The sequence below is a fragment of the Tupaia chinensis genome, unplaced genomic scaffold, assembly GCF_000334495.1.
Source record: "Tupaia chinensis unplaced genomic scaffold, TupChi_1.0 Scaffold149780_1, whole genome shotgun sequence".
Taxonomy (NCBI): Eukaryota; Metazoa; Chordata; class Mammalia; order Scandentia; family Tupaiidae; genus Tupaia; species Tupaia belangeri.
This window is the reverse complement of record NW_006209624.1, coordinates 563,526-577,930: the sequence shown is the minus strand read 5'-3', so window position 1 is coordinate 577,930 and position 14,405 is coordinate 563,526. Positions and strand designations below refer to the sequence as shown.

Here is a 14,405-nt window from a genome sequence, read left to right as displayed (position 1 = left end):
GAGACAGATAGAGATGTAGCGAAAGTGGCAAATCACCCCCCAAGGGAAAATAGCCACACAATAGTCCTTTCTCCTCCATTCTGTTATCAGGATTTTGGGCACCCACAGGCATTTAATATGTTTTTCAAGCCACCCACCATGCCACCAGCTGGCTCTATTTTATCCATTTTAATTATGTGCTCAAATTCTTAATAATCTATATGCTTTGGTAATTTAGGTGACTGAAATATTAGTACTCAATTTCTTCATCCAGTGCTTGCAGACTAATTAATTTTACTATTAATGCAATGTGTTAGAAAATTATTCTCTCCAATGCTTTAAATCATACTTATTCTCTTTTTTAACTACATTCAAAACAATTATACTTTAGGTAAAAACTGTTTTACCTAAAGCATGAAATAATTATGCATTAGGCAAAATGGAGTTTAACACATCAGCACAAAGCTTATACAGGTATATGAAGGAATGTCAAAAGGTTCGTGTACAAAGATGATCTTAAAGTAGAAATTCATTTTTGTGTAAAAAAATCAAAATATGTGTATAATTTTTTCATAATACACATTTTCTATGAACTTTTTGAAGATCCCTGTACTTTTTAAAACATATGAACATGACTTTTAAATAAAAATACACCTAAAACCCTAGACTAAGAATGTCTGAATAAAAACTAAATCATTCAATGTATTTTGTTAAACCATTTCCATAGAAAATAAAAGGAGATCTTTCATTACCTTTTATAGTCAAATGAAACAATTTTATCAGATCATAGTCTCAAAGGACGTTTATAATCCTAATCTCAAATAAAAGATCCTACACTTGCAAAAAATTAAGCTTCAGGAGATTTTCACAGGAAGCGAGTAGATTTGAAAGCATTTTTTCCTTATATTTTGTTCTTTCCGTACTCAGCACAGATATGACAACAAATATTGTCAAGTTTCTTAAATACCTGGGGACTCAAAAGAAGGAATTCACTTAAATATACCATTTTAAATGTTCTGGATTAGAATTATTGAATTTAAATGGCTTCAACCTATTCCATGTATTCGTTGGCTCCTTTCACCTAATTTTCATAATAAGTAATGAGACAATAACTATAAATGACAATTTAAAGCACTAACTAGATTCTTAAATTAAGATACAATTGGGATAGACTCTGGCTAGGCAATTAGAATAAGCAACACAAAAGAAACCATGATGGAACACTGAGGGGAAAAAAAAAAAAAAAAAATCCACTTTAACTTAATGGAAGTCACATTCTTCCCTGACCTTTGTCCTTCTGGCCAAAACTAATATTAGGTGAAACAAGTAAAGTCATGGACCAAGGACCAGACAACTCCCAACTTTGAAATCTAAAGTACCTGGGCCCAATAAAAGCTATGAAATAAGCCAATAGGCCCAAAATACATGAAAAAATGCTATCAAAAGAATAACTTGTAGCAAAGGGTCACAATTAAGAACAAAGGATACCCATACCATGAGCCTAAATGATCTAAGAATTCTTGTGACCATTAACCATTACTTCTTTATAAAAGCCTTATAAAAACCCATGTAAGGTAGAAGACAGGAACTCTAAGAATATAGTTAGGGTATGGGTCCAAGATAGAATCACAAAATGGCTAAGTTTTGGGATGGAGACAGCTATTGCTGAATTTCTTGCTCACAAGGACAGCTTGCAGCAGAGACCTAGTGATTGACCTAAAACAACAGCTTTTTTCCTGGTCCCACCACATTCTAGGAAGATGGTAACAGTCTTTTATGGTCCAAAACTTTTAGACAGAAAGAGTCTCCTGAACTTTTTAGCCACTTCAAAAATTAGGAGAAAAATAACCAGACCCATGCAACATATGACCAACCCTCACCACAAGGGAAATTCATGCACAAGTCCCACCTGAGAACAAGCACAGACAAAGGCCCCTCTGACCCAAATTTAAAAAAAAAAAAAAAAAAGATAAAAAGAAAACCCTCACCTCAGTTCCTTTCAGATACATTAATCTGTTAGGAAAATGACTTTTCCCCGCAAAAATAGAGAATTGACTTAGGTAGTGCCACATCAAACTCTCATAATTTTCATCACACAACATGGGAGATATAGTGCCCTCTTGCCCCAAGTACAGAAAAGGTAGTTATGATATAGACATTTAGCCTCTACAGGGAACATAAAAGCATGGTCATAAATGCCACTTGCAGTCATGTAATTAAGTGCCTCGATTAGTGGTAACTCTATTAGTGCTCCTAGAAGAGCGTAGAAGGAGAGTCCTCCTCCCATAACTAGGACATAAAATTTCCTAGATTTCCAGTGAAATAATCCAACTGACTTTCTAAAAGGAATTATCTAGATCAAATACTTGTCCAGATACTTACGCCACAATCCCTGAGAGATGGAACATTTCAGCTGTCAGGTAGGAGAGATAACTATATAAGAAGACAAAGAGGGGTTCAATGACGCGGATGGTCTTGGTAAAACGGGTGGTAAAGGCAGCAAACATGCCGAACAGGAACCCAATGAAAACTCCTCCTATTCCAACCAAAATAAACTTTCCTATTGCAGCCAAAATATCTACCAGTTTGATAGATGGCATGTCACAGAAAGAGTTGAACAGCTTATAGAGTACCTGCATAAGAAAATATTAGAGCAAATGTATAAATTATAACAGAAAAGTTTAAAATAATGCCTTATCTATCTTTCTAATTAGAGGTTCATCAGCATTGAAGTCTCCAGCTCCTCATGCCTACCCAACTTAAATTTCCATATCAAGCTTTCCCATATTAAGATAGATCTCTACAAGACATTGTCAAACTATTCATGATTCTGTTTGAAAACTTTCTGATGGGCTGCAGAGATATTCTTAACGGCTAAGACATTTTTGTTTGCTCTGACTGGAAAGATCATGGACTCCCAAATACTTATTTTAGTTTTCACCTAATAAACTGATAAAAGATTAATTAACTAATTAATTAATTAATGAAGAATCACTATTATTTTCTAAAACATATCCGTAACTATTATATCCCATTACCTCAAGTTATAAGTTTATTTCTAGTACTACTAAATCCCTCAACTATGGCCTAACTCAGAATTCAATTCCTATCTAAATTTCAGGAGTGAACTTAAGGGAACATAACATTCCTATCTAAATTTCAGGAGTGAACTTAAGTAAACATAATTCATTACCTAGAAAGCCCGTGCATGAAATACTTACAACAGTAACAGCATCATTAAGGAGGGATTCTCCAAATACCAAAATATGAAGCTTTTCATTGACATGAATTTCTTCAAATACAGAGAGTACAGCAACAGGATCTACTGCAGCAATCAAGCCACCAAACCAAAGGTTATGGAGCAATGACACATCTTGAAGGTTAAAGTACTTCACCTGACATATGCCATGGAGGGAAAGACCTATACCAAATGCATTCCACATGGTTCCAACTACAGCGTATAACAGAATGGTTCCTATATTCTCAAAGAAGGGTCGACTGGGCATAAAATATCCTGCCTCAAGGACTATTGGTGGAAGCAAGTACAGGAAAAATATGTCACTGTCCATGACTGGTGGGGATTTGTCATTTAAGCTGTAAATTAATCCTCCCATGATGAGGCCCATGAATATTAAGAGGCAACTTTCTGGTACAACTGTGGGCATCTTATTATAGAGGTGAAATCCTAGAAAAGAAAAAAAATGATAAGAGTATTACAACATCTTCTTTATCAGTCATGTCTAAATGTTATCCTTCTTAAGCTTCATGATTTCAGGAAAATAGCTTCTCAGTCATTTCACATTTTCCATTTTAATAATAACTTAAAGATACAGAGACATGGATATAGGCATTCATCTCTATAATAGAAAAATATTTATTAATGGAATGAAGGTATTCACAGTTAACAACAAAACTATTATTCTTGTGCTCACTAAATCAACTTCAAATGTGGGCACATATTTTACAATGAAAACAATACCATTTATCAGTTGGAAATATTCTGTTCGTCTCATGATTATAGTGATAGACATCAATATCCTAAAAAGTATATAACTGAGAACTGGAAATCAAATGTATTTTTTGAATAATAGCAGATGAAAAGATCTTTAGTAATCATAACTAATTCTTCATTGATAAAGAATCATAATTAATTATTCCTAAAAATAATTGAGGTTGGGGAGGCAAGGTGACTTTTCATGGTCAAACAGTAAGTATGTGACAGAGCTGGATGACATCCCAGCCACATCTTCTGACTTTATTCTTTCCAGTAGACCTGTACCCTGTCACTTGGGCTACTGGAAAGAATTGGCTTTGACCTTAATTCATACCACTAGATTATTAAAATGCCATGCCAGGGGCCAGCAAGTGAATGTGGTGGCTAATGAGTTGAACTCCCCCATGGCCAACCATGGTTCAAGTCTTGGACCTGGCAGATTAAAAATCATACTAGTCATATATGCATATGTGCTCCAAATCCCAGGAGGATAATGGAAGAGAAGGAAATGGGACATAGGGGAGGAAGATTTCTCTTTCTCTCTTACTGTCTGTCTCTCTCTGGCACGTGCATGCACCCTATGTCATAAACTTTAAAAAAAATAAAATAAAATGCCAATCATAAAGTTGATGGTGATTAAGGTCATTATTTATATTATATATCAACTATCTAAGCTATAGGAATGATCTTAACAGTCATCTTGGGATAATCTATCCTCTTCCACATTACCCAAGTCCCCACCAATATACTGCTGAAATCCCTTTCTAATATACTTTTTTTTTGGGGGGGGAGAGGTTTTTGCTATAGGGTGCATGTCTAATACACTTATTAATTCAACTACCAATTTCTCAAGGGTTTAGGCTCTTTTGCATTTATCCCATAGCACAATTTTGGCATAGAACTAGTTAAACAGATACTCATCAAATAATTAATAAATACATATTTAGAAAAGAAAGTCAGTTTCTAAACTGTATTTCTCAGTAGCTGCAAAAGCATTAACACATATATTCTCCCATTTGATTCTCTAATCACACCAACTCAGCAAGATAAAAACTGTTATTCCCATTTTATACATGATAAAATTGAGGGACAAAGTAACATTTCACTCACCGAACACTTGCTTATTCATAGCCTACTATGTGTTAGGCATTGGATCCTACATTTGCAAAAATACTAAATAGGTCAAAGTAGTCTTTTCTTTCCCCTACATCATGCTACTTCCATATTTATCCTCTAAAAACCATTTCTTACTTCTAGGCATTAAAATTATTTGAAAGCTCCTCATAGGAAATGTATAATCTTATTTTGTTCAGTAACCCATAGGCCCAATATATTGCTCTACATATAAAATATATGCTGAATGAATGAAAGCTAGTAAGGACATTTTAAAGTGTACATTTTCTTACTAAGGTGATAGCAAAAAATTTATTTATAAGTGATGGTTAAATACAGTCCTACTTAAATAAACAGAGAGGGGTGACCTACTGGGAAGTCCCTTTTGCCCTATGACCCTGACATCAATATTTTAAAAATCTTATATACTTATTTTTTCCATGAGAGAGAGATAGAGAGGCAAGCAACCCCAACAGAGCCCCCACACTGCAATTCACTCCTAATCTCAGCTGGATCATGGGCATATTGGGAGAGCTACATTCTAGTTTTGGTTTTTGAAAATGCCAAAATATATTCCCTCTCTGGGCCTCGAGATCCTATCTCAAAAAGGGGAATGAATGATAAATACAGGTTTGGATTATAAATTATCTCTAAGGGTTTCTTTATCTCTGACAATCTAAGAAGCTGTGAATCATGTGTGTATCTTTAAACAATACATTTTATCAATTTTAAAATAATGGTATCTATGAAGTCACTGAAATAAAACCTTGAAATACAAAACATGATGTATTTTAGAACAATACATTCATTTAAAATAACAATATCTTACATGTTCTTTCATGTTTTCCTGGCCCGGTTTTTGGTTCCGAGCCTACAAAGAAATGGTCACTCTGGGTAGCTGGTGGCATGGTAGTTACGGTAGCTGGATACCGTGTGGTCGACTGTATGGTTTGAGTACCGGACATGATGGCTTGGAAAACACACTGGTATGTGTGCACACATTCCCAAAAAAAAGGAGAAATAAAGTATTATCATCTCCCATAGGGGGTACTTTATCACTTTCTCACTTTCCCTTTCTCTCTCTGGTGAGCACATGTGCCCTATAAATAAAAAAAAATGTTTACTCAATAATAAACACCTTGAATTGTTAAAGGACTCTCATAATTTTAACATGACCAAGGTGAAATCCAAATAAATAAAGAGGTAAAAGGAATAACAGAAAATAACTTTCCTTAGGAGGCCATAACACTAGTAATTCAGGATGTTCCTAAAGGCTGAACAGTTAAAACAGCAACTCTTCTCTTCTCCTTTCTGGGTTTATTACTAGTTTTTCCCCTTAAATTCTGAATGGTGCCAAAAAGGCATTTCTTTTAAAAATGGAAAGTGGGAGGGAGGGGGCGGGTGCCAGTGTGGTGGTTGAGACACTGGACAACTATAGTTCAAGTTCTGGACCCAGTGGCTTCAAAACTACATAAGGTGGGACCAGCAGTTAGTGTAATGGCTATGTCGCTGGACTCCCATGTAGTCGACCACAGTTCAAGTCCCGAACCTGGTGACTTAAACTCACGCCGGGCCTGTGTGTACATGTGCCCAAGATCCCGCGAGGATAATGGAGAAGAGATTGCAGTGTGGCCATTCCCCCTGGGAGGTGATTTCTTGCTTTCTCCCTCTCTGTCTTTCTGGCAAGCGCATGCACCCTACAGCAAAAACCTCTCAAAAAAAAAAAAAAAAAAACAAAACCACAAACACACACAGGGTATTTGTGCATGCATGTCCAAAATCCCAGAAGGAGAAGATATTGTACTATGGTAATCCCCTGGGGGGTGATTTCTCACTTTCCTTCCCTCTGTGACTCTCTCTGGCAGTGAGTGCACATGCTCTATAGCAAAAATCTAAAAAAAAATGGAAAGTGGGGGTCAACCCCTGGCATGGTGCTTAGGCCAGTTGGATCCCACATGTCTGACTATGCAGGTTTGAGTCCCGGACCCAGCAGCTTCGAAAACAGGCTGGGCATATGTGTGTTCATGTCCAAAATCCCAAGAAGAGAATGGAGAAGAAATTGTGGACTAACCATCCCTCCCTCCACTCCAGGAGGGGGATTTCTTACTTTCTCACTGTCTCTAGCAAGCACAAGTGCCCTATAGCAAATTAAAAGAAGAAGGAGAAGAAGAAGTAGAAAGAAGAAAAAGGAGAAGAGAAGAGAAGAGAAGAGAAGAGAAGAGAAGAGCAGAGAAGAGAAGAGAAGAGAAGAGAAGAGAAGAGAGAGAAGAGAAAAAGAAAAGAAAGAAAATGGACTTGTTCAGCTTTCCAACTACCTGGCAAATACAAGTTTCCTGTGGAGAAAAAAGGTTGGAGTGGGGGCGATGCTGCCTAAAGACTCAGGCCAGTTAGTATCTAATAATATTTTTCTCTTCTTTCTATAAAGTTAGGCCTTCCTCTCTGACTTTTGGCTGGGACCCTTTATAATCTAAATTCCTATACTGAGCCTATTCCTGCCTTCTTCTATCAGGAGACCACCATCATTTAAATACAAAGGGACTCTTAAAAGATCATAAACAGATGGAATTAAAGTACAAATTTATTTTGGCACAAAAATTTAACTATGCTTTTTTTGGTAATAGGCATTTTCCATGAACTTTTGAAGATCCCTTATTGAGCTGTGAAAAGAGATCATTTTAGGAGACAGCAGGAGGCAAAAGTTCACCTTGTCATTCCCCTGGTCTTTTAACCAGTGTCTTAACATCTAGAGAAGCCCTAAGAGTTCCTACTATTAGACAACTTCATGGGAGAGCCTCAGAAAATCTCTCACTTACCTATCTTTGCCAGAGATGCTAACATGATCCAGAGTGTAATCTCAAATGGAACTTGCACATGCTGGTAGTCCAGGGAGAGGAGGAGTGTATGAGCAGACACCTCTGAGCTATTATCCTGTGTTCCTTCTGGTCCACAGCTGCAATTGTCTGTCCGCAGGTCGTGGTGGTACTGCATACTATCTGCAGAGGTTCCTAGGAGCTGGAAGCAGAGCTGTTCCAACAGCAGAGGCAACAGGAGTCCTAGCCCAAGGGTCATCACTAACTCTGCCAGCTGTGTTGTCTAAAAGTAGTATAATGTCCTTACTGTCTGCAGCTGTTCACGAATGTGGTTTGACGTCCCTTAGCCTTAGACCTGCTGGGTAGCACTTAGTAGATCAGAGGATATTCCATCAGCTTTCTGGCTTCCTGGTAGAGAAATGCTGTGTTGTTTTGACCTGGAATGAGATTAGAGCCAGGAGCCAGAAAAGGGAGGGAACGGGAAAAATGGATTGATTGACACAGAAAAGGATTTTACCCCCAGTCCTAACTCCCAAGGGAGAACTCTTGGGAACTGAATTTTGGTAATTTAGCAGTCTATTTTCTTACTGTGAGACTACTCAGATTCTCCATAGATATGAAAAAGAGTATTTAAGAAGAATTTCTAAATCTTTCAGAGTCTATAAAGACGTCTTGTGCACAAGAACCCTAACTAGGATGCCAATTTCCAGATGTGTTCAGGGTGAAGGGGGGGGGGGACCCTAGAAGTTCTTTCACAGAGATGGGAGGAAAGAATGAATGACAAACATTCAGCTGCTCCTGAAAACTCCACAGGGGGAATCCTTTTTCTTTAAATTATTATTCTGAATAAATGGCCTAGTGGTTAAAAGCAAGCTATCATATTATTTTTACCATAATTCCTATCAGTCATTGAAATGACTTTCCGTAAAAGGGAAGTGTTGCTTTTGTTAGGTACTAAATGAAAAAAAATCATGAGGATGGTAATGAGCATACTTTGAAATTAATGTACATTTTGAGCATTATGACATAAATAAATATTTGTGACATCAAGATAATTAATTCACATTTTGTGTGATCAGAATTCTGCTAAATTATGCAAAGGTAGGAAAACGTTTTCCTGGTGTTCTTGATTTTAATAATAGCCGTTCTTACCTGATAGTAGACAAAAACATAGAAGTGGGAGAAGAAACAAGGAATGGAAGATCAAAGTGAGTAAATAAGTATTTCATAAAATAGGACACCTGTGTGTCAAAAACATAGTTGACTATTCACAACAAACATGAGTAATTAAAACAAAGGAACCTTAGGCTATTACACAAATCAATGACCCATTTTATTTGTTAGCTACCCAACCACCAACCAACCTAACAGCTAATGATAAATCAATGACCCATTTTTCAGCAAAAGCGGAAAAATACGGAGACGCAGACTCACCAATGAATGTGCTTTTTACTTGTCAGCAAAGAATTCTTTCTTGAAAAGAAATCTAACTTTAAAACTTTTAAAGCCCAAAACCTAAAATTTAATTTCCTTATAAACATCTCCATTTGCAACTTCATTTATCACTATCCTGTACTCGGCATTTAGCTATCCACTTTACTTTTAGGTCACAGACGACTGCTAATTTGACACTAAACACTATTGTCAGTAATTGTTTTCTAAATCTCCAATAGACCAAATTCTGGAATAATCATATTAGTTGTGGAATATTCAATATTGATGGAACTCATTATCTAGGTCTAGCCTTTTATATTGGAGTCATACAATGTGATTTTAGGATCTCTGGAATGTCATTTCATGATCATCATAATAATACCTCTCCATTCTTTTTTCCTTTTATTGGTATATTATTCATATTTAATAAAATATACAGTTCTTAAATATTCAGTCTGATGAATTTTTTAGTTTATATGCACCCTTTGTAACTATCACCCAAGAGAAAGACTTATATGCATTCTTGCATACTCCTTTTGAGCCTATTGTTCACTCTAAACCGAAGGCAACAAGTGTTCTGATTTTTTCCAACATAGATTTTTGCTACTCATGAACTTCATATGAGTTGAATCATATAGTGTGTATTCTTTTGTTTCTGGTTTATTTCAGTTGTCATATCTATAGGAATTATCTATGTAGTGTGCATTGATAGCTCAATCATTTTTATTGTTAATTGCTGCCCCATTGTATTAATATACCATAATTAGTTTATTCATTCTTGAATAAACCTTGTCTTGGGTTGGTGGACATTTGGTTTGTTACCAATTTTGGGTTGGGTTATTACAAAAGAGGTTGCTATGAACATTCTTGAACAATTTGTATATGAGCATACTATTTCATTTCTTTCAAGTTTTAACTTTTATTAAAGGATAATTGATATTAAGAAACTGCACATATTTACTGGAGTCTAGATACATATATTCAGCCATGATATCATCCCCATAATCAAGGTACTAACTATCCATCACCTCTAAAATTTCCCTGTGTTATTTTTATTTATTTATTTATTTATTTATTTATTTATTTATTTTAATTTGCCAGGGGTCACATATGCTTGCCAGTGAGAGAAAGGGAGGAGAGAAAGCATCGTCCATAGGGCATGAGCACTCTACAATCCCTTCTCATCCATTTCTCCCTCCTTTCTGGATTTTGGGCAAATACACACATCCAGCATGTTTCTCAGGCCTCTGGGTCTGAGACTCAAAACCCATGGTTGGCCGGATAGGATTCAGGCAATTTAAGCACCAGGCTACAGGCTGGCCTTCCTTGTGTTCTTTTGTGTATGTGTTTATATGAGTGTGTGTATGTGTGCAAGTGTACGTGTATGTGTGTATGGTAAAAAAAGCATATGTGAAATATACTCTTTTACCATATTTATCACTGTACCATACTGCAATGTTACCTGTAGGTATTAAATTGTACAGCAGATCTCTAGAACTTACTCACTTTGCATAATTAAAACTTTATGCTATTGAGCAACAATTCCCCATTTACTACTCCTTCCAACCACCTTTCAATGATCTGTTTCTATAAACTTGACTATTTTAAATACCTCATATAAATACAATTATGCCATATTTTTTCTGTTGTGACTGGCACATTTCACTTAGCATAATGTCCTCTAGATTCATACACGTCATTGCAAATGGTAAGATATCTTTCTTTTTACTTTATGATTTCTTATTCACATTCAATTGTTGTACATCTCTATAGCACATGATATGGTTTTTCAAAGTATGCATGCATGTGAGAATCAAATCTAAGATGTTACCAAACATCGTTTTCAGTGGAGAACAGTATAATGTCTGTTAAGTATTTCTTCCCTGAGCTCCTCTTACCCACCCTTTACTATCCACTCCCATCTCATACAGTCGCTGGTATACACTTGTCCTCTCTACTTCCAATCTTTCAATCTCTGCCATAGAGAGCAGACATTTCGTACATACAGAGACTAGCTCTACGGTGTTTTTCTTTCATAGTCTAACTTACTTTGCTTAGCATTAAATATTCTATATTCATCTACTTTGTTTCAAATGACAGAATCTCATTCCTTCAGGCTAAATAATATTCCACAATGTACATGTGCCATATTATTTTCAACACAGTCATCAGTTGTAGGGTACTTAGGTTGGTTCCATCTCTCAACAATTGTGAATAATGTTGTAATTAACATGGATGTGCAAATGCCTTTCAGACTATTTTCCTATCCTTTGGGTAAATACCAAGGAGTAGAATTATTGAATTATATGATAGTTCTATTTGTAGGTTTTTGAAGAACCTCCGTATAGTTTCCCATAGTGACTATACCAATTTACATTCCCATCATCAGTGTAGGAGTGTTTGCTTTTCATCACAGCCTTACCAGCATGTGTTGTTCAGTCTTTTCTTTTCTTTTTTTTTAAATTATTTATTTAATTTTATTTATTTATTTTAATTTGACCAGAAAGACACACACACACACACACACACACAGAGAGAGAGAGAGAGAGAGAAAGAAAAGGAGCTGCCAGGTCAGGACTTGAACCACAGTCAGCTATGTAAGATTCCAGCGACTTAATCACCATGCCACCTGCTGTTCCCCCTTCATTTATTTTTCTTTTCTTGGAGAGGTTTTTAGCTATAGGGAGCATGCACTCACCAGAAAGACAGAGAGAGAAAGAAAGACGAGACAGAAAGCAAGAAATCACCCCCCCCCCCATGGGGAATGGCCACGCTACCTCCATTCTCCTCTCGGGATCTCGGGCACGCACGCACACGCATCCAGCGTGAGTTTAAGCCACCGGGTCCGGGACGCAAACCGCGGTGGACTACATGGGAGTCCAGCGACATAGCCATTACGCTAACTGCTGGCCCCTCCCCCTTTATTTTCTTAATCAAAGTCATTTTTACTGGGGTTAAGTGTTATCTCATTGTGGTTTAAATTTTCATTTCCCTTATGATAAGAAAGGTTAACAATTTTTCTTTTATATGTATTTTGTTTTCTTCAGCTATTTATTTATTCAACTCATTTGTCTATTTTTTAATTGTATTATTTATTTTTTTCTGCAGGTCAGAAAAAAATAAATAATACAATTGAGTTTCCTCTATATTCTTGAGTTCCCTCTATATTCTTGTTATTGAGTTCCCTCTATATTCTTGTTATAAGTCCCTTTTCTGAAGCATAGATAACCCATACTGAGGGTTGTCTATTCACTCTAATTATTGTTTCTTTTGCTGTGCAGAAGATTTTTGCTTAATGTAATCCCACTTGTCTATTTTTTAAAATTATCTATGCTTTAGGGGTCTCATTTAAGAAATCTTTGTTAACTCTAATGTCTTCAAGTGTTTTCCCCTGTGTTTTCCACAAGTAAGTTTATAGTTTAAGGCTTTACATTTAGATATTTGATCCATTTTGAGTAGATTTTTGTTAATGGTGAGATATAGGGATCCACTTTCACTTTTCTGCAGTTAGAGGATATCCTTTTCTTTTGAAGCTGAATAATATTCCTTTGCATGTACAAACTACATTTTTCTCTTTTTATTATATATATATAGAGAGAGATTTTTTCTATAGGGCATGTGCACTGACTGGAGACAGAGAGAGAGACTGAAAGTGAGAAATCACCCCCCCCTCCCAGGGAGAAGGCCATGCCACAATCCCTTCTCTTCCATTCTCTTGTCAGAATTTTGGGCACACATGCACATGCACCAGTGTGTTTCAAGCCTCTGGGTCTAGGACTTGAACCACAGTCAGCCTTATGAGAGTACAGCCACATAACTATTATGCTATCTGTTGGTCCCCTATATTTTTTATCTATTCATCTGTCAATGGAGATTTGGGTTGCTTCTGTATCTTGGCTATTGCGCAGTGTTAAAATAAAATGGGAGTACAGATCTGTCTTTGAGATCTTGGTTTTAATTCTTTTGGATATATATATATACCCAGAAGGAGGATTGCTGGGTAATATAGCAGTTCCTTTTTCTTTTTCTTTCTTTCTTGTTTTGTTTGGAGAAAATTCTATACTGTTTTTCATAGTGGCTACACCATTTGACTTTCCCACCTTTCTGAGATATGTGTGTGCGCATGCATGTGTGTTTTATTTCCAGAGTGTGTATTTGCTTGTCAGAGAGAGAGAAAGAGAGAGAACCCCAAAGATGGTGTATGGTCATGCTACAGTCTCTTTTCCTCCATCTCTCTCTTTAGGATTTTACATATTCAGACACACAAACACCTGGCAAGTTTTTCAAGTCGCTAGGGCTGGGATGCAAACTAGTCAGCCATGTGGAATCCAGTTCCCAATGTACAGCATTTAACCACTGTGCTACATGGCTAGCCCCCTGCCTTCCTTTTAGGTAATTTCCTACAATTGTAATTGCTAGGTTATTACCTCTAAAAAAAAAAACTGCCTGACATGGGGCCAGCTGATAGCATGGTGGTTAAGGTATTAAAACTATTAAATTCTAGTTGTAGGACATTGGACAGTTTACTGAACCTCTAAAAACTTCTATTTCCTTCATTTTTTAAATGAAGTTCCATATTTACTCAACTGCAGTTTTAGTATTGGATCCAAAGGCTTGTAAAAATCATACCAGGTGTATGTGTGCACGTGCCCAACATCCTGAGAGGAGATGGAGGAGAAATGATTTATTGTGGCATGTCTATCCACTCTGAGGGGGTTATTTCTCACTTTTCTTCTGTCTTTCTCTGTCTTCCTCAAGAGGATGCATGCACCCTATGGCAAAAACTTAAAACAACCCCCCCAAAAAAAGTTGGACAAAGTATTTATTATACAATGTATAATTCTATAACATCACATACATAAGCATATAAATATAGCCTTAAGACATATATTATACATTTGTAAAAAAAAAAAAATTATGAGCTTTGGGACCAGCAGTTACCATAATGGCTATGTCGCTGGATTCCCACATAGTTGACCGCAGTTCGCATCCCGGACCCAGTGGCTTAAACTCACGCCGGGCGCATGTGCGTGCATACCCAAGATCCCGAGAGGAAAATGGAGGAGCAGGGATTG

The 14,405-nt window shown here is 36.6% G+C and overlaps 1 protein-coding gene across 1 annotated transcript in view; it reads right to left on the bottom strand.

The window, feature by feature from the left end:
- The window catches only part of LOC102479205 (sodium/hydrogen exchanger 2-like), a 184,863-nt gene that overhangs the window by 134,302 nt on the left and 36,156 nt on the right, over positions 1 to 14,405 (bottom strand). Inside the window, exons 2-5 of the mRNA XM_006171525.1 lie at positions 11,229 to 11,305; positions 7,900 to 8,179; positions 3,201 to 3,664; positions 2,362 to 2,612 (exon numbers count right to left, since the gene is read on the bottom strand). Of these exons, the coding sequence (XP_006171587.1) occupies positions 2,362 to 2,612; positions 3,201 to 3,664; positions 7,900 to 8,179; positions 11,229 to 11,305 (1,072 nt within the window). The remainder of the gene's footprint in view (positions 1 to 2,361; positions 2,613 to 3,200; positions 3,665 to 7,899; positions 8,180 to 11,228; positions 11,306 to 14,405) is intronic.